This window comes from Rhinopithecus roxellana, chromosome 10 (assembly GCF_007565055.1).
Source record: "Rhinopithecus roxellana isolate Shanxi Qingling chromosome 10, ASM756505v1, whole genome shotgun sequence".
NCBI classification, from domain to species: Eukaryota; Metazoa; Chordata; class Mammalia; order Primates; family Cercopithecidae; genus Rhinopithecus; species Rhinopithecus roxellana.
The window spans coordinates 73,784,564-73,811,340 of NC_044558.1; the positions used below are offsets into that span (position 1 = coordinate 73,784,564).

At 38.4% G+C, this 26,777-nt stretch overlaps 1 protein-coding gene, 1 long non-coding RNA gene and 1 other non-coding gene across 3 annotated transcripts in view; 1 reads left to right on the top strand and 2 right to left on the bottom strand.

Annotated features, from left to right (window-relative positions):
- Positions 1–26,777, bottom strand: part of MUC19 (mucin 19, oligomeric) — a 207,261-nt gene that overhangs the window by 15,319 nt on the left and 165,165 nt on the right. The window contains 39 exon segments of the mRNA XM_030939700.1: positions 5,035–5,088; positions 5,234–5,287; positions 5,613–5,666; positions 5,822–5,875; positions 6,124–6,171; positions 7,188–7,241; positions 7,995–8,048; positions 8,631–8,677; positions 9,132–9,204; positions 9,358–9,411; positions 9,801–9,848; positions 10,410–10,472; positions 10,726–10,773; positions 10,947–10,991; positions 11,128–11,181; positions 11,439–11,471; positions 11,972–12,025; positions 15,735–15,788; positions 15,930–15,983; positions 16,235–16,267; positions 16,676–16,729; positions 16,874–16,927; positions 18,866–18,898; positions 19,395–19,448; positions 20,329–20,382; positions 20,516–20,569; positions 20,832–20,864; positions 21,281–21,334; positions 21,766–21,810; positions 22,274–22,327; positions 22,425–22,469; positions 22,981–23,034; positions 23,172–23,225; positions 23,502–23,534; positions 24,037–24,090; positions 24,962–25,012; positions 25,167–25,220; positions 25,978–26,031; positions 26,184–26,237. Of these exon segments, the coding sequence (XP_030795560.1) occupies positions 5,035–5,088; positions 5,234–5,287; positions 5,613–5,666; positions 5,822–5,875; positions 6,124–6,171; positions 7,188–7,241; positions 7,995–8,048; positions 8,631–8,677; positions 9,132–9,204; positions 9,358–9,411; positions 9,801–9,848; positions 10,410–10,472; positions 10,726–10,773; positions 10,947–10,991; positions 11,128–11,181; positions 11,439–11,471; positions 11,972–12,025; positions 15,735–15,788; positions 15,930–15,983; positions 16,235–16,267; positions 16,676–16,729; positions 16,874–16,927; positions 18,866–18,898; positions 19,395–19,448; positions 20,329–20,382; positions 20,516–20,569; positions 20,832–20,864; positions 21,281–21,334; positions 21,766–21,810; positions 22,274–22,327; positions 22,425–22,469; positions 22,981–23,034; positions 23,172–23,225; positions 23,502–23,534; positions 24,037–24,090; positions 24,962–25,012; positions 25,167–25,220; positions 25,978–26,031; positions 26,184–26,237 (1,974 nt within the window).
- LOC115900108 lies at positions 1,522–1,628 on the top strand. The gene has a single exon (XR_004059788.1). It is a non-coding gene; the product is annotated as a U6 spliceosomal RNA (small nuclear RNA).
- On the bottom strand, positions 17,832–18,618 carry LOC115899892. Its single transcript, XR_004059476.1, has 3 exons — positions 18,570–18,618; positions 18,379–18,432; positions 17,832–17,885 (listed from the first exon to the last, which is right to left on the bottom strand). It is a non-coding gene; the product is annotated as an uncharacterized LOC115899892 (long non-coding RNA).

The following is a 26,777-nucleotide window of genomic DNA, read 5'->3' on the forward strand; positions in this document are numbered from 1 at the left end:
AATCTTGGTTAGTGGTGGCTTTGTTTGATATGAAAGTAGTATGAGCAAAGACAAGTGTGGAAATATTTTACCTAGAAAGATTCCTGTCCCCATTTAGGTATCTACTTCTGGGAAGCTATGTCCTAACAATGATGTCCCTAATTAAATCTTTAGTCCAGGGTATTCCACAGCATTAATATGACCACCTTCAACGGACTTCAGTAAGTCTTCAAATGAAAAGTTTTATCATCTCCTGTCAGGGCCTAAATTTCACTAGTAATTAATGAAATCCTCTGTAATTAATTTCTAGTAGTGGTATTATATTTAGTAATTAAGTTGTAGTTCCTGGTAGTAGAGGAAAAAGTTGAGATGACTTAAGTTTGAAATCTGGAAAATATTTCATGTTATAGTAGAAGACATATTCTCAAAGAAGAGATGGCCTTTTGCCTGAAGTACCCATAGACAGCTTTCTTTTGTAATTTTGACTAATCCCTGTTGAAATTTCCAGCAAGTGTGATGAAAGAAGATATTCTAGGGGATTTGAAATGAAAATGAAATTGAGGGAAAGATAGTAAAACAGAGAGAAAGAGAGAGAGAAATACCATAGTAATGACTTTTTTTTAACCCAGAAAATAGCATAGACTTGGAAAAATGCACATTTCTTATAAGCCATCCAAGGGCTTCTCTATGCAAAGAAAAACAAAAACCACATTTTCTCCCAGGCTTTCTCATCTCCCAAAATCAACTGTGGCAAAACTGTCATTCTGGAGCCCCTTTGCTGTGGTTAAATACTTTGGAAAGCGGTGCTTTTCCTTTGCTCATCAGTTTTACTTCCTGTGGTGTGGCTCCCTCATGTTTCAATAGGGACTTCTTGGAAGTGTGGGGTGATTTTTTAAAATTAAATTTATTGGAACCTTATTCATGAGAATAAACCCATGAGAATAGGTTTAATATGCAATAGAAGTCCAAGATGGGAAAATTAAAGATCTTTGCTAATCAAGATATGGCGTTTTCTAGGCTCCTGAAAACTCCAGCTGACCATATGAAGGCAAGATGGATAAAAGATTCATAATAACACATCATTCTTAGTTTCATAAAAATCACATCTAAAAAGCTGGTGTGGAGTGGCAAGTTGGAAAAAACAAAAACAAACAAAAAACAAGACCCGTCCATCTGCTGTCTTTAAGAGCTCCATCTCACATGTAATTATACGCACAGAGTTAAAATAAAGAAACAAGGATCTATGATGCAAAAGGAAAACAAAAAAGATCAGAAGTTGCTATTCTTAGATAAAACAGACTTTAAACCAACAACAGCAAAAAAGGACAAAGAAGGGCATTACATAGTGAAAAAGTGTTCGATTCAAGAAGACGAATTAACTATTCTAGACATATACGCACCCAGCATTGCAATATCCAGATTCATAATGCAAGTACTTCTAGACCTGCGAAAACACAGCTGCACAGTAATAGTGGGGGACTCCAACACCCTACTGACGCATTAGGTAGATCATCAGGGCAGAAAATGAACAAAGAAATTCTTGTGCTCACTTCAGCAGCACATATACTAAAATTGGAATGATACAGAGAATATTAACATGGCCCTGCTTTAAGGATGACACAAAAATTCATGAGGCATTCCATATTTTTCAAAGATACAGCATACCAGAATCTCTAGGTCACAGCTAAAGCAGTGTTAAGAGGGGAGTTTATAGCGCCAAATGCCCGCATCAAACTGTTAGAAAGATCTCAAAGTAACAACCTAACATCACACCTACAGGTACTAGAGAAACAAAACCAAAGCAACCTCAAAACTAGCAGAAGACAAGAAACAACAAAAATCACAGCTGAACTGAAAACAAATTAAGATGTGTAAAACCATACAAAATATTAATGAATCTAGCAGTTTGTTTCTTGAAAGAATAAATAAAATGGATAGACCGCCATCTAGACTAATAAAGAGGATCCAAATAAACACAATCAGAAATGACAAAGGAAATATTACCAGACTCCATATAATTACAAAAAAAAAAAAAAAACTCCCAGAAACTACCACAAACGCATCTATGCATACAAACTAGAAAACCTGGAAGAAATGAATAAATTCCTGGAAACATATAACCTCCCAAGATTGAACCAGGAAGAAATTAAATTCCTAGACAGACCAATAAAGAGTTCTGAAATTGAATCAGCAATCAAAAGCCTACCAACCAGAAAAAGCCCAGGACCAGACAGATTCACAGATACATACTACCAGATGAATAAAGACAAGCTGGTACCATTCCTAATGAAACTATTCCGAAAAATTTAGAAGAAGAAATTCCTCCCTAACTCACTCTATGAAGCCAGCATCATTCTGATACCAAAACCAAATGGAGACACGACAAAAAAAGAAAATTTCAAGACAATGATCTTGATGAACATAGATGCAAAAATTCTCAACAAAATACTAGCCAACTAAATCCAGCAGCATATCAAAAAGCTAATCCACCATGATCAAGTAGGCTTTATCCCTGGGATGCAAGGTTGGGTCAACATACACAAATGTATGTACCAATAAATGTGATTTACCATATAAAGCTAAAAACAAAAACCACATGATCATCTCAATAGATGCAGAAAAGGCTTTTGTTAATATTGAATATCCCTTTATGTTAAATACCCATAAAACACTAGGTACTGAAGGAACATACCTCCAAATAATAAGTCATCTATGACAAATCCGCAGCCAATATCATACTGAATTGGCAAAAGTTGGAAGCATTCCCCTTGAGAACTGGAACAAGACAAGGATGCCAACTTTCCCCACTCATATTCAACACAGTACTAGAAGTCCTAGCCAGAGCAATCAGACCAAAGAAATAAATAAAAGGCATCCGAATAGGAAGGAAATAAGTCAAACTAACTTTGTTTGCAAAAGATATTATTCTATACCTAGAAAACCTCCTAGTCTCTGCCCAGAAAACCTCGATCTGATCAACAACTTCAGCAAAGTTTCAAGACACAAAATAAGTGTGCAAAAATTAGTAGCATTTTTATACATCAACAACATCAAGGCTGAGAGCTAAATCAAAAAAAGACAATCCTATTCACAATAGCCACAAAAAATAAAATACCTAGGAATACAGCTAACCAGGGAGGCAAAAGAGCCCTACAACAAGAACTACAAAACACTGCTGAAAGAAATCAGAGATGATACAAATAGAAAAACATTTTATGTTCATGGATAGGAAGAATTAATATTATCAAAATGGCCACACTGGCCAAAGCAATTTACAGATTCAATGCTATTTAAATCTGCCAATGACATTCTTCACAAAATTAGAAAAAAAAAAATCTATTTTAAAATTCATATGGAACCAAAAAGGAGCTTGACTAACTAAGGAAATCCTAAGCAAAAACAGCAAAACTAGAGGTATAACATTACCCAACTTCAAATTATATTACAATGCTACAGTAACCAAAACAGCATGGTACTGGTACAAAAACAGACACACAGACCAATGGAACAGAATAGAGAGCCCAGATATTATGTTATACACCTACAACCATCTGATCTTTGACAAAGCCAACAAAAACAAGCAATGAGGAAATGGCTCCCTATTCAATAAATGGTGCTGGCATAACTGGCTAGCCATGCAGGAGATTGAAGCTGAACCCCTTTCCTTACACCATATAAAAAAATCAACTCAAGATAGATTAAAGGCTTTAATGCAAAACCTAAAATTATGAAAACCCTGGAATATAATCTAGGAAATGTCATTTTGGATATCAGCCCTGGCAAAGATTTCATAACAAGATGCCAAATACAATTGCAACAAAAACAAAACTTGACAAATGGAACCTAACTCAACTAAAGAATTTCTGCACAGCAAAAGAAACTATCAACAGATTAACAGACAACCTACAGAATGGAAGAAAATACTTGCAAACTATGCATCTGACAAAGATCTAATATCCAGAACCTACAAGGAATGTAAACAAATTCACCAGCAAAAAACAACCCTATTAAAAATTGGGCAAAGGACACAAACAGCTATTTTTCATTAGAAGGCATACACACATATGACAAGCATATGAAAACAATCACATTACTAATCATTAGAGAAGTACAAATCAAAACCACAATGAAATACCATCTCACACCAGTCAGAATGGCTACTATGAAAAAGTAAAAAACAAAACAAAACAAAAAACAGATGCTGGTAAAGCTGCAGAGGAAAGGGAATTGATCGTTGATGTGGATGTAAATTAATGCAGCCACTATGGAAAGCAGTCTGGAGATTTCTCAAAGAACTTAAAACAGAATCACCAATTGACTCCGCAATCCCATTAGTGGGTATCTATCCAAAAGAAAACAAATTGTTCTACCAAAAAGACAAACGCATTTGCACTTTCATTGCAGGGTTATTCACAATAGCAAAGACATAGAATCGACCTAGGTGCCCATCAATGATGGACTGGATTTTAAAAATGTAGTGTATACACACCATGGAACATTATACAACCATAAGAAAGAACAAAATTATGTCCTTTGCAGCAACACAGATGGAGGTAGAGATGCAGCTGGAGGCCATTATCCTATGTGAATTAATGCAGGAACAGAAAAACAAATACTGCATGTTCTTACTTATAAGTGGGAGCTAAACCCTGGACACTCATGGATATACGGATAGCAACAATAGACACTGGGGACCACTATAAAGGGGAGGAAGAAGGGGGCATTGAAAAATTGACTATTGGGTAGTCTGCTCAGTACCTGGATGATGGGATCATTCATACTCCAAACCTAAGCATCATGCAATACACTCAGGAAATGTAACAAACCTACACATGTACACCCCCGAATCTAAAATAAAAGTTGAAAAAATTTAAAATATAAAAAAAGACTAGTGTATGGAGAAAATCAATCTGAAGAGCAAGGTCCCAAGCTTGTTTACCTGACATGTCTCTTCAAGTGAAATACAAAATCCTGTTTCAGCTCATATTCCCATTCATTCATCACTACCACAAACTCAAGCAAAGAATTGTTGAGAACCCAAAACAAACAACTCACCAGTTGCCATTCCAACTCCAGTGGCAACTCCAATGTCTCTAGAAGTCGTAGCCTCTGAGAAGAAATAGGAGAAAGTGGTATAGAATGCAGACATTTGGAAAAACGAGTAACAGTCTTACTTTATGTAATATCCCTATGGGAGCCATCAGGTCCCCAGAAGTTCACATAGGCAGGTTTCTTCAACTCTTTCATGACTCACTTGTGTTGGAACTCCCAGATACAATGGTTGTGCCAGTAGTTATCCCAGTGGTAACTGTAATCACAAGAGGAGAGAATCAATTTATGAATTCCTTTTCATCTAAAATTAGGATTTGGTTTAGAAAAAAAAACAATAGGTTTCACAAGTGAACTAAAAGGTTTATATCAGGAACTTTTTTGCCTTAAGTGATATATTAGGCGTGTTCTCATGATGTCATTGTATTGCAAATAAGTAAACAGCAATTCATAAGGAGTAAACTATTTATATACTGGTAATTTGTACACAATGATTGAGGAAAATGTCCACTAAGTTCATTATAGCCAATTTGATTTAGTTTAAGATGAAAAGAAAAAATAATTATTTGATTGCTAGTGCTCACCTATTTTACTTCCAGCCTCAGTGGTTCCACCATTGCCCAAAGAAGTTGTGGCTTCTAAGTGAAGGGAGAAAAGAAGTAAATTCAGAAGAATCCTATAACTGAGAAAATCCCGTGGTATTCCCAGGGTATGGTAGAGACTGTGTATGTTTCGGGGGAGGGACTCAGTCATATTCCATGACTAAAACCCCTCAGATTCCCTATTAGGTTACCTGTGTTGGAACTTCCAGATGCAACTGTTGTGCCAGAGACTATACCAGTGGTGCCTAAAGCAGGGGGAGGGAAAGAGGGACCCCAAATTGTGATGCATTTACCATCCCAAGAAGAACATGGACAGCAATGACTGTCTATGACTTGAAAGCAGCAGAAAGCTTGTGCTATCCTGTCATTATGAAGTGTGTTCTCCATTTTTAAATTCAGAGTCACAGTAAACACATTAGTTTGTAGTCCAGCCTTGATTATTTGGCTCCTTGGAGTTAAATGTCAGAGGTTTCGGGGTATTTTTCACGCTTACCTATTTCACTTCCAGGATTTGACCTCTCAGATGTGCCACTGGTAGCTTCTAGTGACAAGAAATGAAAACAATATTTGTGTAAAGGTATTCAACTGCATTCAATAAACTTATAACATCCAAATTCCAAAATATGACAGATCTAAACCTCTAGAGTAACTTCTATCATCTCTGCTGCCTTAAATAGAACAATATGGATTTATATTTCCTCCATATGTACTGCGGTAATAGCTTGAATGTTAAAAGGGGAATCTTTCTGGACTCTGAGCCTCTTTTTCTATAATTGTAATATAAGGTTTGGCCACAGGAGAAATGATATGATTTTTATAAATACAAGCTTTGTTTAACAAATATCTCTATGAAAAGGCAAAAGCCCAATGTAGATTTGTAGAAACTCAAGAGTTGCCAAATCTTTGGCCAGGTGCAGTGGCTCACACCTGTTATCCCAGCACACTGGGAGGCCAAGAAAGGCAGATCACTTGAGACCAGGAGTTCAAGACCAGCCTGGCCAACATGGTGAAACCCCATATCTACTAAAAATACAAAAAAAAAAAAAAAGATAGATTGGTGTGGTGGTGCACACCTGTAATCCCAGCTACTTGAGTGGCTGAGGTAAGAGAATTGCTTGAACCCTGGAGGTGGAATTTGCAGTAGGCTGAGATCACACCACCATACTCCAGCCTGGGCTGGAGACTATCTCAGGAGTGAGACTATCTCAAGAAAAAAATAATATATACATTTGTCATTTTTTCTCGTTTCTCATTTTTTCTCATGTATATTAATATAGGTGTGTATATATATATATATTTATTTGTGTGTGTGTGTGTATATATATATATATTTGCCAATTCCACTTTCATTGATTATGCTTCCTTCCATGGAAGTTATATTTTCTGAGAATAAAAAGGAAGAAAGTAGTGAGGGCTAACAGAAAATCATCAAAAGACATAATGTGCCATTGCTGCAGAGTTAGCCCCCAACAACAACAACAACAACAAAAAAAAAAAAAAAAAAAAAAAAAAAAAAAAAAAAAAAAAAAAACAGCATCTGTTTCCTCGTTGACTCACCTGTGTTGAAACTGCTAGGTGAGATGGTGTTGCCAGAGACCACTCCAGTAGTACCTAAAAACAAAATGGAAGGGTACCACTATATTGATTGTTTTCTTATAATAAAAGCCCATTCTATAATAGAATGAGGCAACTACAGAATTCTTTATTATACAAGAAAAAAACATTTTCAGGGACAGCTTGTTCCAAAGTTATTTTGTATTTTGCAAATGTAATGCTCCATTCTCACTATAAACTTGGTGGGGGAAGGGTGCAATGTGAGGTGGTGGTGGAGTCTCAATGAGAATGTCTTTTTTCTGGACTCAATGTCAGGAAAACAAAGGTACTTTACTTACCTAGTGGAATGCTAGTGATTTGGCTACCTGATACCCCTAGAAGAAGGAACAAAGCAGGACTGATTACCTGTTGAATTTTCATTTGGGTAAAATATTGGTATTGTAGAAATTGTAGTAGTCTAAAAGAGTTGAGATGTGACAAAAGAGTGTCGAGGTATAGTGTAGTGGTGATTTAGTATCATGGTTAAGAGGATGGATTTTGAAGCCAGAGTGCCTCAGTTGAAATCTGTTGTTTGCTCGCTGTGTGATCTTCATTCAGTTAGTGAATATCTTTGAGCCATAGGTTTTTCTCATCTGGAAAGTCTGTGAGAGCAATAGTGCTTACCTCACAATTTGGGATGAGGGATAAAAGAAATAATAATGAGAAAAATGTGGAGTAGTGCTTAGAACATAGTTCATGCTAGAAAGTGTTAACTACTATGGCTATTATTTTAAGTGAAAAGTGGATAGGTTAGGAAGCTCATGTGCTCACCTGTATTCATTCCACTTCCTGTGGTCCCAGTGCCTCTAAAGGACGTCATAGCTTCTTAGAGAGGAAAGGTAGGAAAATATGAAGTGAGAGGAATTAGCATTCTGAGGAAAGTGAAGTGTTCTTGATAACAGTGCCACGGGAGGCACTTTACTAGTAAATTATTCTGTGGAGTCTCACCAGCTGGCTGGCTCACCTGTGTTTGATCTCCCAGGTTTAGATGTGTTGCCAGAAGCTACCCTAGTCTTTCTCTGTCACCCAGGCTGGAGTGCAATGGCACAATCTCTCACTGTAACCTCCGCCTCCCAGGTTCAAGTGATCCTCCTGCCTCAGCCTCCTGAGTAGCTGGGATTACAGGCTCATGCCACCACACCTGGCTAATTTTTGTATTTTTAGTAGAGACGAGCTTTCACCATTTTGGCCAGGCTGGTCTCAAACTCCTGACCTCAGGTGATCCACCCACCTCGGCCTCCCAAAGTGCTGGGACTACAGGTGTGAGCCATCGTGCCCAGCCTGTGTTTTCTCATGCATAGTTTTATTCTCAAATCAAATAAAGATGCAAATTCCTCAACAGAGGACTCCATTTTTCTGGAATTCAATGGCAGTAAGTCAAGCGGCCCTCTTTCCTGCCATATTTACCTATTGTGCTTCCAGTTCCTTGGTTTGCTGACCCTCTAGTGGTAGCTCTTAAAAGGATAAAAGTAGAAAAACTTTGGAATATAAATGTAGACTAGAGTTATAGGGATAACTACTGTACATTTCAGTCATTATTGTGCTCAAGGAAAAATATATCATTCGAGGCAAATCTGTATGCATTTTGGCCTTCTGTTGACCTGAAATGGAATCCTCTGAGCCAGTAATTCATTTTTATGATATACCTAAAATGGAGATAACTAAAATGGAAAAAGAAAACTTTTCATACAATTATCACTTTCACTCTCATTTGCAGAGACTTATATATGTGAGGCTTGGCCCTGGAAATGGAAGGAAATTTGCCCAAGTTAATTCAAAATCAAGTAACAAAACGCTGATCTTAGATGAAAGTTCCTCAAAAGCTCCTCCTCGAAAAACTATCCTATTAAGAAGCAAAGTATAGTTGTAATTTATTATTACTCAAAAGTCATACATGCATGCACAAACACACATCATTAATTCTCACCTGTCTTCCATCCCACTACAGTGGTTCTGTGGACTCCTGGGGAAGTTGTGGCTTCTGGAAGAAAAAGAGAAGCAACGAGTAAAGGATGAGGACTTAGAAGGATGGGGAAATATACTGTGACGCTCTTATAGAAGAAGAGCAATGTGAAAGACATTTTTGCCATCTTATTTCCAGAAAGGGAGCTTTCTTCTCAGCTTGTTAGCCTACCTGTACTGGAACTTCCAGGTGCAACAGCTGTGCTCAAGGCTACACCAGTAGTGCCTGAAATGAGAAGGTTATAGTGTTATAAAGAATCTTTTGCATGGAGGCAGTCTAGGTATAAACTAAATCTGTATTTCCAGGGCCATATCACTCATATTGTACACTGGCCAGCTCCAGGAGGCACCATTCACACAGCCTGCTTTGTCTATGTGGCAGTCCTTTGAGCATGTTCTTCCATTGGCCTTTTTGTTCCTGGATTGAATTATATATTTTTCCTATATTTTAATTATTTCATTCATTTAATAAATATTTATTGGGCCCTGTTTAGTACTAGGGATCATTGAACAGAGACTTTTTTCTCAAGAAGCCTACCTTTTAGTAGGCTTCCCAAGCATATATAATATAAAACCCTCAAATGTGAGACAAAAGAATTTCTTTAACATATTTGCCCATTTTACTTCCAGTGACTTGATTGTCTGATGCATCAGAGGTGATTCCTGATGATTGAAAGTAGGAAAAACAATTCTGAGTATGTTTTGACCTATAATCAATCACTGAGGCAACCCTTCAGCAACTTAATACTTAAATCTCAGGATGGAGAGCAAACCATTTCTGAGTTCATTTTAGTCATCTGTTCACCTGAGACAGACCTTCTGGGCCAGTCTTGACTCCTGCTGATTCTGTAGTAATACCTATAATATCCACTGGGTTAACTGTCCAGGGAATTACTGCTCCTGCTACCCTCACCAGAAATCTATGTCCTAAGGCCAGGCATTGGAAAAGGCCGGTTCAGAAGTCAGCTCAGGGGTGTGGATGGGAGGACCTGCCCTCCCTATACGATAATTTCTCAGATCCAGAGGCAAACTCATGATACTACTTAATGGCCATGCTAACCTCTGAGACCCCTAGTTCTCAGTGATTTCACAACAGTGACTCTGATGGCTTCTAAGGAAGCTTTGGCCTCTGGAAGAGGAAATGAAGCAGAAAGGATGTTTGGGGTTACATATTCCTCCTTGAAATTAAACAAGTGATGACTGCCATTGAAAATATTCACTTACCTATAACAGAACTTCCAGGTGCAACAGTTGTGTGAGAGATGATGCCACTGGAACCTGGAATCACTAAGAGAAGGACACTTACATCATTTCCTTTACATTAACAGAAGGGCTAAGAAGAAAAACATTATATGTTTTTTGTTAACTCAGAGGGCGTATTCCATTATTCCTCATACACCTTTCAACAAGGATACTTCATTCCAAAAAAAAAAAAAAAAAAAAAAAAAAAAAGCCAAGGCTAAGAACTCACATTAGAAGTATCCTTATTATCTAAATACTGGTAAATATCAGGAAGATATTCATACTTTCCCATGCTCACCTGTTTGACTGCTGGAGAGTTGGCTCCCCAGTGCAGTGGTCACGGATCCTGTAAAAGAGAAAAGAGAGAATATTCTGCTGTCTATAAATGTAAAAATTTTGGTAAAACACTAATATTCTGAAATGTAGGGGCTTGGACAAAGATTTCCATAGGAAATCACTCTGTATTTATTTCAATCAATTTGAATTGTTAGAACTATTTTACAAACTTCCCATTTTCACCTGAGACTGTTACTGCTTCAGTGATTCTAGAAAAAGTTGTAGCCTCTGAGAAAAAGGGAAAAAGAATAGAAGTGAGGGCAAAGATTTGAAGAATCTGAGAACTCATGGTAGGATCACCCAGGCAGACACCTCATTGAGGAGCACTTCCCAAGCATTGGTTCCTCCCAGCCTGGTGCTTTACCTGAGTTGGAGCTCCCAGGGGTGACTGTTGTACCAGAGGGCACTCTAGCTGTACCTAGGCAGGAAAGAAAAAAAACAAAGATCAACAGATTGACACATTTGTAACCCTTAGAAGAATGTGGCCAGCATCATGTCTACCTGGACCTTGGAGCAGCAAAAGATGCTTCCTGGACCTATAACTGACAGGAGATGGTATTTTCTATGTTTACTGTGTGCCTTTGTAAGGCCAAGGTTAATGCAGTGGCTAATGTGCCTGCTCTGATTATTTTTGCCAAGATTGAAGGTCATATCAAAGATGTTCTCCAAGTTTACCTGTCTTACTTCCTGGTGCTCTGGTCGTGGCTCCTAATGAAAAGGAAAAGAGAGAGGAAGGAGGAGGAGGAAGAGGAAGAAAAGGGGGAAAAGAAAGAAGAAAGGAAAGTTTGAATTTTTACCCCTGAACTAAAATGTGACATCTTAAAGATTTCTCTGCTGAATACAAGTCAGTACTGTAATGATACACATACTGAGTTATTTTCAAAGGAAAAACCCTTTCAGAGCCAGAGCTACTGTAACTCTCCTCTCTAGAGGCCTCAAACCCTGAGGCTAGTCCTAGAGAAGAAAAAGCCTTTTGGAAATTTGGGCCCAAGTTTTTCCAAATCTGAAAGGAAATCCTGGTTGCTTTGAAATAGCTTCAAAAGGAAAGGAAAAACTCTACTCCACATTAAAGAGATTATTTGCATAATCTATTCAACCCTTCTATAATTTACAATTATTCCAATATAAAAAGTTCATTGAAAAAAATGTTTCCTCTAACAAATTTATCAAAATACAACAGTAAATAATGAAACCCCCATAATCTTCACCTGATTTTATTTCTGCTCCAGTGGTGCTACTTCCTTCTAGGAAAATTGTGGTCTCTTAAAGATGGAAAGAAAACTAAAATTAATTGAGTGCTAAGAAAAAGGGATGAGCTAAGCTGATATCATTACATGAGAGAAGCCCAATTCAAAATGTCTTGCCACCTACTAAGTTAGAAAGGAAAGTTTCCTGACTGTAAAGGTGATGTAAACCTTCAATTCACAAGGGTATTTTTTTTAAATGGGGAATGAAAGAATTTTAACTCATATGGTTCTTAGACTTTAGGTAGTTCTTAATTGGAATAAGATATGTAAACCTCTTAATAAAAATGGTTATAGAAAGGAACTCATCAATGATAGATATGCTCACTACTATTATCATCATTTTCATTGATTTAAGTATCAGAATTTTCTTTTTTTTAACTTATACTTTAAGTTCTAGGGTACATGTGTACAACATGCAGGTTTGTTACATAAGTATACATGTGTCATGTTGGTGTGCTGCACCTATTAACTTGTCATTTACATTAGGTATATCACCTAATGCTATCCCTCCCCCACTACCCCCACCCCATGACAGGCCCTGGTGTGTGATGTTCCCCACCCTGTGTCCAAGTGTTCTCATTGTTCAATTCCCACCTATGAGTGAGAACATGTGGTGTTTGGTTTTTTTGTCCTTGCAATAGTTTGCTGAGAATGACGGTTTCCAGCTGCATCCATATCCTTACAAAGAACATGAACTCATCCTTTCGTATGACTGCATAGTATTCCATGGTGTATATGTGCCACATTTTCTTAATCCAGTCTGTCATTGATAGACATTGGGGTTGGTTCCAAGTCTTTGCTATTGTGAATAGTGGTGCAATAAACATACGTGTGCATGTGTCTTTACAGCAGCATGATTTATAATCCTTTGGGTATATATCCAGTAATGGGATGGCTGGGTCAAATAGTATTTCTAGTTCTAGATCCTTGAGGAATTGCCACACTGTCTTCCACAATGGTTGAACTAGTTTACAGTCCCACCAACAGTGTAAAAGTGTTCCTATTTCTCCACAACCTCTGCAGCACCTGTTGTTTCCTGACTTTTTAATGATCGCCATTCTAACTGGTGTGAGATGGTATCTCATTGTGGTTTTGATTTGCATTTCTCTGATGGTGAGTGATGATGAACATTTTTTCATGTGTCTGTTGGGTGTATAAATGTCTTCTTTTGAGAAGTGTCTGTTCATATCCTTTGCCCACTTTGGGATGGGGTTGTTTGATTTTTTTCGTGTAAATTCAAGTTCTCTGTAGATTCTGGATATTAGCCTTTTGTCAGATAAGTAGATTGCAAAAATTTTCTCCCATTCTGTAGGTTGCCTGTTCACTCTGATGATAGTTTCTTTTGCTGTGCAGAAGCTCTTCAGTTTAATTAGATCCCATTTGTCAATTTTGGCTTTTTTACCATTGCTTTTGGTGTTTTAGACATGAAGTCCTTGCCCATACCTATGTCCTGAATGGTATTATCTAGGATTTCTTCTAGGGTTTTTATGGTTTTAGATCTAACATTTAAGTCTTTAATCCATCTTGAATTATTTTTTGTCTAAGGTATAAGGAAGGGATCCAGTTTCAGCTTTCTATATATGGTTAGCCAGTTTTCCCAGCACCATTTTTTTAATATATATATATATATATATATTTTTTTTATTATACTTTAAGTTCTAGGGTACATGTGCATAACGTGCAGGTTTGTTACATATGTATACTTATGCCATGTTGGTGTGCTGCACCCATCAACTCGTCAGCACCCATCAATTCATCATTTATATCATGTATAACTCCCCAATGCAATACCTCCCTCCTCCCCCCTCCCCCCTCCCCATGATAGGCCCCAGTGAGTGATGTTCCCCTTCCCGAGTCCAAGTGATCTCATTGTTCAGTTCCCACCTATGAGTGAGAACATGCGGTGTTTGGTTTTCTGTTCTTGTGATAGTTTGCTAAGAATGATGGTTTCCAGCTGCATCCATGTCCCTACAAAGGACGCAAACTCATCCTTTTTTATGGCTGCATAGTATTCCATGGTGTATATGTGCCACATTTTCTTAATCCAGTCTGTCACAGATGGACATTTGGGTTGATTCCAAGTCTTTGCTATTGTGAATAGTGCCGCAATAAACATACGTGTACATGTGTCTTTGTAGTAGAATAATTTATAATCCTTTGGGTATATACCCAGTAGTGGGATGGCTGGGTCATATGGTACATCTAGTTCTAGATCCTTGAGGAATTGCCATACTGTTTTCCATAATGGTTGAACTAGTTTACAATCCCACCAACAGTGTAAAAGTGTTCCTATTTCTCCACATCCTCTCCAACACCTGTTGTTTCCTGACTTTTTAATGATTGCCATTCTAACTGGTGTGAGATGGTATCTCATTGTGGTTTTGATTTGCATTTCTCTGATGGCGAGTGATGATGAGCATTTTTTCATGTGTCTGTTGGCTGTATGAATATCTTCTTTTGAGAAATGTCTGTTCATATCCTTTCCCCACTTTTTGATGGGGTTGTTTGTTTTTTTCTCGTATATTTGTTTGAGTTCTTTGTAGATTCTGGATATTAGCCCTTTGTCAGATGAGTAGGTTGCAAAAATTTTCTCCCATTCTGTAGGTTGCCTGTTCACTCTGATGGTAGTTTCTTTTGCTGTGCAAAAGCTCTTTAGTTTAATTAGATCCCATTTGTCAATTTTGGCTTTTGCTGCCGTTGCTTTTGGTGTTTTAGACATGAAGTCCTTGCCCATGCCTATGTCCTGAATGGTACTACCTAGATTTTCTTCTAGAGTTTTGATGGTATTAGGTCTAACATTTAAGTCTCTAATCCATCTTGAATTAATCTTCGTATAAGGAGTAAGGAAAGGATCCAGTTTCAGCTTTCTACTTATGGCTAGCCAATTTTCCCAGCACCATTTATTAAATAGGGAATCCTTTCCCCATTTCTTGTTTCTCTCAGGTTTGTCAAAGATCAGATGGCTGTAGATGCCCAGCACCATTTATTAAATAGGGAATTATTTCCCCATTTCTTGTTTTCGTCAGGTCTGTCAAAGATCAGATGGTTGCTGATGTGTGATATTATTTCTGAGGGCTCTGTTCTGTTCCATTGGTCTATATCTCTGTTTTGGTACCAGTACCATGTGCAATAATTTTGCCAGAGGGAGTGGGGACAATCTCAGGGCTGGCCACAAATTGCCTTTGCTTGGATGTCCTCTCTTAAAAAAAAAAAAAATGCCAGCACCTACCACATTGGAACTTGGAATTAGAAAGTGACAGGATTCATTATCTTTATTCTTTGCCCAAAACAAGCAAGAAAATGGCTGACGATGAAGGTGAGGAAACTGTGTTTTCTCAATGTGCCAACAAGCTCTTTTTTAGATGTTTCTAGACCCAGGAGTTGAATCTGTATATGTCTTCCATGCACCATTTCTATCTCAGAAAACTTAATGACAAAAATTTCATTATCTCAATTACTTCCTTTAGATATCAATGAGAGAAAGAAAGACATTTCTCTCCAATCACCCAACTGATTCTCTGTGCCTCAGCTCCATGGTGAAGTCTCCCTGAAGCAGAGGAAAGGACGATAAAGGAGGCTGAGTGTCACATTTGGTAATTAGGTAAAATCCTGCCAATATGATAATGCTTGTTCTGAAAATACTCTTCACAAGAAGTACAAACATTAGATGTGATTCAGGCAACGTTGTCTACTGAGCAGCAGGTCGTGCTTCATCAGGGCTCACCTGCAGTGGGTCCAGTGCCAGTCACTCTGCTTGCTCCAGGAGAAGTTGTAGCTGCTGAGAGAGTGAAAAAAGTATGGAAAACATTCTGGGATTTAGAAAGGGAATGGTCCGCTTTTGCACAGAGGCAGCGAAAAGAAAGACACATTATTGTAGAAAGCATCCAAGAAATGGTTCTGTGCCAAATTGTGTACTTACCTGTGCTGAAACTTCCAGGAGCAACTGTTGTGCCAGGTGCCACCCCAGAGGTGCCTGAAACACAGAGGGATTGAGGTGACCATGATGAGTGAGTAAGTCAAATGAACACCTGAATCTAAAAGGTATATACTATATTTATTTTCTATACGAGAAGTCATTTTCCCTGAGGATATGGCAGTTGGTGAACTAGATGCATTTGCTGGTTGTCAGTGCTTCACAACTAGAGCAGATAGACAGTGTCCTCAGCTTCAGGCACTTTTGGAGTTTGATAAAAGGGAAACTAGATGGACTTCCCCAATGCTTACCTGCTTGCTTTCCTGGTGCTGCAGTGATGCCTGCTGTGAGATAGAAAGGAGTGGGGAAATGTTTTAAATGTGCTGAAACCATCAGATGTAGGAGAAGATAAAAAGCAAGAAAATGTGTAAGCACGCACACACATATAAACGCATGTGTCCTGGGTCCATGAGGCTCTTTTGTATTTCACACACTTTCATGGAAAACTTTCTGAATTCCACCTCAAATGCTAGTGACAGTTGTAACATGAATGGAGAAATTCCATTCCATCCTTAGACATAAAGCTGTCAGTCTCCATTCTAGAATTATTATAATTCAAAAAAAATTGTATCTCCACCAGCAAAACTATCTTGAATCACTTCCAGCAGCTCTAAATAAAACACAGACTCTCTCATGCAAAGCTTAAGAGACCTAACATTTATGATGCCAAATCAGGGGCTGTTTCTTCTCACCGGTTTTGAATCCAGTTCCAGAAGTACCAGTCTCTTCAATGGAAGTTGTGGCCTCTGAGGGAAGAAAGAGCATGGTAAAGTCTATGAATGTGGAATACTGGGAGAGGATACTTGGGTGAGATTTTATCATAGCAGCCCTAAAATATATAGAATGACATTTGATGTTAAGTACGACACATTTCATTCTTGTTAGACTACCTGTGTTAGAACTTCCAGATATAATGGTCATTCTAGAAGATTCTCCCGTGATACCTGAAATGGAAAAAGAAAATGGAAATGGAATAATAGAGCATTGTCTCCCAAATTAGGCTTAGAAGGATCAACATGGCAACCCTAAAGCACTGAAGCCCTTTCCTGAGAACATTCTATTTCTATAATGAATGGAAAATGAACAACTTTCTAGCACTTCATTTTCCAGGCCAAGCAGAGATGAATGTGTTGCTACTGGGTTTCTCTTTCACTATGTCACAAGGATAGAATATAGTTTAAATCACCCTAATCTGTTTCCCTTCTAGGAGCATATCCCCCTTGTATGACAGAGGTGCCTTCAGAGGAAACAAAGCATAATTTTATCTTTATAAGTAGAACTCTTTGATACAACTTGGGGCATTTTATAATCAGTTGTCTTCATGAAGCTTTCTGGTGAGGGGAGAGAGGAAACAAACATCTTGTAAAAGTAAATGAGAAAAATGACAGAAAGTGTCAAGCTGTGGGTGGAAAAGTACACTGGGAAAACAAGGACTGGAAGTTCTGGAAGGTTGGAATACATGCAATAGACTCTCAAGCATCCTATCAGAAAAAAATGTCTCCATAAGCCAGGATACTGGAGATAGCCTGGCTGAGCCATTTGGGGTCATGGAATCACAAGCAGAATCACGGGCCAGGTAGATATGACATAATATGGCCCCAGAGAAAATCCCCCTCCCTCAAAAACCTTCATGTTATTGTGCACTGCAGCCACCCAAATAGAGAGATGAAAGCAGGCCTCAGCCTGACAAGCTCACCTCCTGGTGGGCCTGCTCGGGTGGTCCGGTTGCCTCCTGAGAAAGTTGTGACCTCTGAGAGAGAAAGGAATTGGAGGTATAATGACTACACATCACATTCTGTGGCTTTCAGAGACTAGACTGCTCAACGGGTCATGATTAGAATTCTCGACCTGTTTGGGCACTTCCAGCTTCCAGAGTTTTGCCAGAGATGCCCTCAGTAGTACCTGAAATAAGAAAAGATTATGTGGTCAGTTGGTCAATTTGTCCTCCTTAATGATATGAGAATAAGCTATTAAAGGAAAAAGAAAATACTTATTTGCATCAATATGCTAAAAATTTATTTTTCTGGATTTTGTATTTTAGGAGTTAATCCATTTACTGCCCATGGAACATACAGTTTCCTCAGCAAGTTTACAAACATCACAACTGAGGCCCTTTTTTAAAGTTCAGACACAGAGAGATAGATTTGGGCTCAAGTCACCTCTGTAACTATCAGGAATGGGTCGCATGATGCCCTGATCAAATGTCTTTAGGCCCAAGGCAGATATAAGGAGGGAAAGTTGAAATTTATGAACCATCTTTAATGATGTTAAATATTGAATACCTGCTGAATTTGTGTCTAATATGCCAGATATGGGAAATTCAATGAGTTCTGCTATATTTCTAGCAACACATGGGAAACTTACAAATTACACTTAGTTCCTTAGGAGAGCTCACCTGTGACTATTTCAGCACTTGTTATTCCACTTTCTCCTACAGAGGTTGTGGTCTCTGAAAAAGACGGAAAAAGAATAGCAGTGAGGGCAAAGATTAGAAGAATCTGAGAAAAGTATGGTAGAATTGCCCAGGCAGACACCCCACTGAGGAGCCTTTTCCAAGCAGTGGTTCCTCCCAGCCTGGTGCTTTACCTGAGTTGGAGCTCCCAGGGGCAACTGTTGTAGCAGAGGGCACTCCAGCTGTGCCTAGGTAGGAAAAAAGAGAAAGATGGGCACTCTTTTGTAACGCTTAGAAGAATGTGGCAAGCAACATGCCTGTCTTTGTCTTTGGAGCAGGAAAAGACACTTCCTGGACCTATAACTGACAGGAGGACAGACATGTTTTGTGTTTTCTGTGTGCCTTTGCAAGGCCAAGGATAATATGACTGCCCTGATGATTTATTTTTACGAATGTCGAAGGTCATATAAAGGGCATTTGTGAAATCTACCTGTCTTACTTCCTGGTGCTCCAGTGGTGGCTCCTAATAAAAAGAAAAAAAAAAAAAAAGAAGAAGAAGAAGGATGAGAAGGAAAGAAAGAGAAAGGAGAAAAAAAGAAAATTTTGAATTTTTATCTCTGAAGTGAAGTATGACAACCTAATGGTTTCTATGCTGAATACAAGTCAACACTATGATGATAAACAGACTATGCTCTTCTCAAAGGGAAATAATTGCAGAGCTGAAGCTACTGCAACTCTCCTCTCCAGAGGCCTAGAACCCTGAAGTTAGTCTCTAAGAAGGGAAAGCCTTCAGGAAATTTGGGCCCACATGTTTACAAATCTAGATCTAAGAAGAAATTCTGTTTCCCCTGAAATATTACAGCCCTAAAAGAAATTTAGAGCTGCACTCCACATTAAAGGTATTCTTTGAATCATCAATGCAAATTTTCTGTAACTTAAAAACTCATTGTTAAAAAATGTTTCCTCTAAGAAATCTATCAAAATACAACAATAAATAATGAATACTACAACATATTTACCTGATTTTATTTCAGTTCTAGTGGTGCCAATTCTACCTAGGGAAGTTGTAGTCTCTTAAAGATGGAAAGAAAACCAAAATTAATTGAGTATTAAGGAAGAGGGATGAGCTAAGTGGATGTCAAGACATGCAATAAACCTAATTCAAAATGTCTTGTCACCTACTATTAAGTCAGAAGAGAAATCTTTCTGACTGTAAACGTGATGGAAACCTTCAATATCCAAGTATAATTGTCAAATGGTGAGGTAAAACATTTTCAAATCATATTGTTCTTAATTGAAATGTAAGTGTTTCTTAATTGGAATAAGTTATTTAAACTTAATTTCAAAAGGTATACGGTCAGAACTCATAAATGATTGATATGCTTATTACTATTATCATCATTATTTATTGCTTTAAATATTAGATTTTTCACATGCAAGAAGTTTGCCAGTGGCTGCCACATTGAAAGTTGGAATTAGAAAGTGATAGGAATCAAAATCTGAATTCTTTACCCGTAATAAGAATGAACATGTCATATCATGAAGGTGTGGGAACTATGTGTTTTCTCAAAGTTCCAAGAAGCTCTTTTCAGGGGCTTCTAGAACCAAGATTTAACCTACATATGTTTTCCATGCACCATTTCTGTCTCACAGAAAATTTAATGACAAAACTTTCCATAACTCAATTATTTCCTCTAGATATCAATGAGAAATAAAAACATGTCTCTCCAATCACACAACTGATTCTCAGTGCCTTAGCTTCATGGTGAAGTCTCCTTGGAACAGAAGAAAGAAAAACAAAGGAATTTGAGTGTCGGGCCTTTAGTCATTTAGGTAATATCCTGCCTATCTGGTAATCGATGTTCAGAAAAGACTCTTTACACGAAGTACAAATACTGCATGTGATTAAGGCAATGTCTACTGGGAAGGAGGTAGTGGATTGTCCGTGCTTACTCGAAGTGGTTCTAACCCCAGTCATTCCACTTGCTCCAGGAGAAATTGTGGCTGCTGGCAGAGGAAGGACATGAATAGAAAAGATTCAGGGGGCATGGAATGGAATGGTGATGATTCTGCATTGAAACACTCAAAGACATTATGGCAAGCACCCATGAAGGGATTCCCCACCACACAGTGGACTCACCTGTGCTGAAACTTCCAGGGGCAACTGTTGTGCCAGGCGCCACCACAGAGGTGCCTGAAACACAAAGGGATTGAGGGGACCATAGTGATTCAGTAAGTTCTAGGAAGGCCCAAATCTTAAAGGGATATGCTGTATTTATGTATTTATTTATTTCCTACAACATACGTCTCTCTCTGAGCATGAGACTGATGGTGAACTATATATATTTGCTTGCTTTCAAAAATTCATAACCAAAGCACATAGAAAATGTTTCTAACTTCAAGCACAACTACAAAGTTGATAAAAGGGAAACTAGATGCATTTTCTCGATGCTCACCTGCTTGCCTCCCTGGGACTGAAGTGATGCCTACTGTGAGGTACGTAAGAAGAAAGAAAAAAGATTTAAATGTGTTGAAACTTCAGATGTTGGAGAAAATATTGGGAAAGCCAGTTGTAAGATACATACACACATATGCATGCATGCACCCTGGTTCCATGGGGCTCTTTCCTACCTTACACACATTCACACATGTACACACAGAAAACTATCTGGCTTCCAGCTCAAATGCTGGTGGTAATAGTAACACAACGGGAAAACCCTTCCCATCCTCAGCCTCAATAGAGGGAGACTCAATTTTAGAATAAGTAGCCTTTCAAAAAAGATTTCTCCCTAGTAACAAAGCTATATTGAATCACTTGCAGTGTCTATAAAAACCACAAACACCCTCAAGGAAAGTTAAAAGACCTAATCTAGATGACCCCAAATTAAGGGCTTTTTAGTCTCACCAGTTTTGAATACAGTTCTGGAAGGACCAGTCTCTTCAATGGAAGTTGTGGGCTCTGAGGAAAGAAATAGAGTAGGGAAGTCTGTGAATTTGGAATACTGAGAGGAGATACTGGGGTGTTATTTTATCACAGCAACCCTAAAAGAGATATCATTACATCTGACATTAAATATGAGGCACTTTATTTTTGTTAAGCTATGTGTGTTAGAACTTCCAGATATAAGGGTTGTTCCATAAGGTTCTCCTAAAAAGAAAAAGGGGTAAATGCAGCAATAGAGCATTTTCTCCCCATTTATGCTTGGAAGCATCAATGTGGCCCTAAAGCACTAGAAGCCCTTTCCTGAGGATACTCTGTCTCTATAGTGAATGGAAAATGAACAACTTCTAGCACTTCATTTTCCTTGGCCAAACTGAGATGGATGTGTTGCTGCTGGGTTTCCCTTTTACTATAAGGCAAAGGTAGACTAGGGTTTAAATCACCCTGACCTGTTTCCCTTCCAGGGACATATCCTCCTGATATGCCAGAAGTGCCTACAGGAGAAATACAGCATGGTTTTAACCTTAAGCAGGACTCTTTGATACAGCTAGGGGCATTCAAATAATCAGTTGACTTCACAAAGTTTTCTCATGAGGGGAGAGAGAAAATTAACATCATGTATAGCTAAATAAGAAAAATGATAGAAAGTGTCCAGCTGTGGGTGGAAAGGTAAATTGGGTAAAGGACAGCTGGACATTCTGGAAGGATGGGATAAGTGTAATAGACTACCAAGCCTCATATCAGAAAAAAATGTCTCCATAAGTCAAGATACTAAAGACAGACTGGCTGAGTCATCTGAGATCATGGAATCACAAGCAGGATAACTGACCAGATATAGGACACAATATGGCCCCAGAGAAAATCCCCCTCCCTCAAAAGCCTTCACATTATTTGTTCCCTGTATCCACCCAGAGAGAGAGATGATGAGAGCCTCAGGCCTCAGCCTAACAAGCTCACCTCCTGGTGGTCCTGCTCGGGTGGTCCCGCTGCCTCCTGAGAAAGTTGTGGCCTCTGAGAAAGAAAGGAATTGGATGTATGAAGACTGCACAGGACATTCTGGGGCCCCATAAGCTGTATTGCCCAGGGCACCATGTTCAGAATTCCTGACCTGCGTGGGTACTTCCAGCTGCCAGAGTTTTGCCCTCAGTAGTACCTGAAATAAGAGAGGATTGTGATTAGTTGGTCAATCTGTTGTCATTAATGAAATGGCTATAGACTCCTACAGAAAAAAAAATCATTTTTTATTAAACACACCAGAAAATTTATTTCTCTAGAGTTTTTGTTTTGTTTTGTTTTTAAGAGTTAATCCATATACTGCCCATGGAACATATAGTTCCTTTGGCAAGTTTATAGAGAAAGTCCTCTACCATGGAGTTCCTTCTTTAGGGTATTGTTACAGATAGAGAGATTTGGGCCCACATCACCTCTATAACTGTCAGGGAATGAGCTCCATGATGCCCTGATGAAGGGTCCTTAGACCCCACAGCAAAAGACGTAAGGAGGAAATGTTGATGTGTCTGAACTATATTTATTGATGTTAAATATTGATCATCTGCTAAATGTTTTTCTAATATGCCAAATATGGGAAATTCAGACTTTTGCCATATTCTAGCAAGACATGGAAAATCATAGCAATGTATACTTCGTTCCTTAACTGAGCTCACCTGTGGTTATTTCAGCTCTTGTTTTTCCACTTTCTCTTAAAGCAGTCATGGCCTCTGCAAAAGAGGGAAAAAGAATAGCAGTGAGGGCAAAGATTTGAAGAATCTGAGGAAAGCATGGTAGGATCACCCAGGCAGACACCTCATTGGGGAGCCCTTTCCAAGTACTGGTTCCTCCCAGTCTGGTGCTTTACCTGAGTTAGAGCTTCCAGGGGCAACTGTTGTCACAGAGGGCACTCCAGCTGTGCCTAGATAGGAAAGAAAAGAGAAAGATCAACATAGAGACCCTTTTATGACCCTTGAAAGAATGTGGCTGACAGCATGTCCATCTGTGACTTCAGAGCAGGAAAAGACGCTTCCTGGTCCTATAACTGACAGGAGAGGCATTTTCCATGTGTATTGTGTTCCTTGGCAAGGCCGAGGTTAACGCAATGGCTAATATGCTTGTCCTTTTTTTCTTTCTTTTTTTTTTTTTTTTTTTTTGCCAATGTTGAAGGTCATTTGAAAGGCTTTCGCAAGTTAACCTGTCTTACTTCCTGGTGCTCCAGAGGTGGCTCCTAATGAAAAGAAAAAGAAGGAGAAGAAGGAGGAGGAGGAAAGAAAGAGAAATAAGGAAGAAAAAATATTTTTGAATTTTTATCTCCAAACTAAAATATGGGCATCTTAATGATTTCTACACTGATTTGAAGCTAGTACACTAATGTTATATAGACTATGCTCTTTTCAAAGGGAAAACTATTTCAGAGCCAGAGCTGTTATTGTAACCCTTCTCTGCAGAGTCCTAGACCCCCGAGGTTAGCATCTGAAAAAGAAAAAGCCTTTAGGAAATTTGGACCCACATATTTACAAATCCAAATCCAAGAAGAATCTCTGTTCCCCTTAAAATATTACAGCTTTAAAGGAAATTTAAAACCACTTCCACATTAAGGTGATTTTTGCATTATCAATGCAAATTTTCTGTAACTTAAAATTATTTCAAAATTAAAAGATCATTAAAAATGTTTTTCTCTACAAAATCTATCAAAATACAACAATAAATATAAATACCCCAAAGTCTACCTGATTTTATTTCTGCTCCAGTGGTACCACCTCCTCCTAGGGAAATTGTGGTTTCTTAAAGATGAAAAGAAAACTAAAATTAATTCAGTATTAAGGAAGAGGGATGAGCAAGTGGATGTCACTACATGAGATAAGCCCAATTCAAAATGTCTTGTCAGCTACTATTAAGTCAGAAAAGAAAACCTACTGACTGTAAAAGTGATGGAAACCTTTAATACACACATTTAATTGTTAAAACGGGGAGATAAAACATTTTAACTCACATGGTTCTTAGTTGGACCTTAGTTATTTCTTAATTGGAATAAGATATGTAAAATTCTTAATAAAAAAGGGTATATAGTAAGGAACGCATAAATGATAGATAGGCTCACTATTATCATCATTATTTATTGCTTTAAATATTATACTTTTCATGTGCAAGAATTTTGCCAGTGGCTATCAAAAAATGAACTTGATATTAGAGAACAATGGGAATCAATATCTCAATCTTTACCCATAATGAGAAAAAAATGGCCTGCGATGGGGTAAGAGAACTATGTTTTCTCAGCGTGTCAATAAGCTCTTTTCAGAGGTTCTAGAATCAAGAGTTAATTTATATATGTTCTTCACACCATTTATATCTCATGGAATATTTAATGACAACCATTCCAAAAACTCAATTACTTCCTTTAGATATCAATGAGAGAAAGATATTTCTTTCTAATCACCCAACCGATTCTCAGTGCCTTAGCTCCATGCTGAAGTCTCTTTGAGGCAGAGGAAAGGAAGATAAAAGAGTCTGAGGATTTGACATTTGGTTATTATGTAAAATCCTGCCTATCCAGTAATCTTTGTTCAGAAAATGCTCTTCACAGGAGGTAAACAGTAGATGTCATTCAGATAACCTTGTCTACTGGGAAGCAGTTAGTAGTTCATCAGTGGTTACCTTCAGCAGGTCCAGCCCCAGTGGTTCTACTTGCTCCAGGAGAAATTGTGGCTACTGAGAGATGAGGGACATAAATGAAAAAGATTCAGGGGCCTAGGGATGAAATGGTGGTGCTTCTGCATAGAAGCACCAAAGGAAAGACATTATTGTAGCAAGCACTCAGGAAATGATTCCTGTGGAATCAGTAAAGAAACTGTGGACTCACATGTGCTGAAACTTTCAGGGGCAACTGTTGTGCCAGGTGCCACCCCAGAGGTACCTGAAACACATTATATCTCTTTTAGAGTCAGGTCTTCATTTGACTTACTGACCATTATGACTCAGTAAGTCAAGTGAAGACCTGACTCTGAAAGGGATATAATGTATTTATTTGCCATAACTGAAATCTCTTTTTTTGAGGTTATGGCAGAGGGTGAACTAAGTGTATTTGCTTGCATTCGACAATTCATAACCAAAGCAAATAGAGAAATACTGTTTGCAACTTCAGGTGCTTCTCCTGGAAATTTAATAAAAGGGAAGCTAGATGCATTTCCCTAAGGCTGACAAAACTTGCTCCCCTGGCACTGCAGTGATGCCTGCTATGAGATAGAAAGTAGGGGAAATAAGGTTTAAATGTGCTGCAAACTAGATGTAGGACAAAATATTGGCAAAGCAAAGTTTTATCCATATACAGATACACACATATGCATGCATGCATCCTGGTCCATGGGCTTTTTTTCTATTACACACACACACACACACACACACACACACACACACACACACACACAAAGCATTCTGAATTCCAGCTCCAATTCTGGTGATAGGTGTAATACCACTGGAGACATCTCAACCCATTCTCAGACCTGAGGCAGTGAGGCTCAATTCTAGAATTAGTAGATTTCCAAAAAAAATTTATCTCTATAGCAAATTCATTTTTAATTACTTGCAATGTACCTGAATAAAATATAAACACTCTTAGGAGAAGCTTGATTCCTAATCTTGATGACCCCAAATCATGGACTGTTGATTCTTACCAGTTTTGAAGCCAGTTCCAGAAGTACCAGTCCCTTTTGTGGAAGTTGTGGCCTCTGAGGGAAAAAAAAAAAGTAGGAGAATAGTGACATCCGGGAATTTGGAATACCACAGAGGATATTGGGGTATTCTTTTACAATAGCAGCCCTAAAAGAGATATCATGACATCTGACATTAAATAAGAGGCATTTCCTTCTTGTTAAGCTACCTGTGTTAGAACTTCCAGATATAATGGTCTTTCCAGACAATTCTCCAGTGGTACCTAAAATGCCAAAAAAGGGAAATGGAGTAATAGATCATTATCTCCCCAGGTTAGCTTGGAAGCATCCGTGTGTGGCCCTAAAGTACTGGAAGCCCTTTCCTGAGGACACTGTGTCCCTATAGAGAATGGAAAATGAACAGTCTCCAAGCACTTGATTTTCCAGGCCAACCTGGGCTGTGTGTGTTGCTACTGGGTTTCCCTTTCTCTATGAGGCAAGGGAAGAATAGGGCTTAAATCACCCTGACCTGTTTCCCTTCCAGGAACATATCCCCCTGGAGTAACAGAGGTGCCTACAGGAGAAACAAAGCACAATTCTATACTTATAAGCAGGACTCTTTGATACAACTTGGAGCATTTTAATAATCAGTTGTTTTCATGAAGTTTTGTAGGAGGGGAGAGAGGAAACAAATACCATGTGTAAGTACAGGAGAAAAATGATAGAAAGTGTCTCAAACCGTGGGTGGAAAGGAAAACTGGGTAAGGAGAGTTGAAAGTCCTGGAAAGTTGGAACATACGCAATATACTCTCAAACAATCAGAA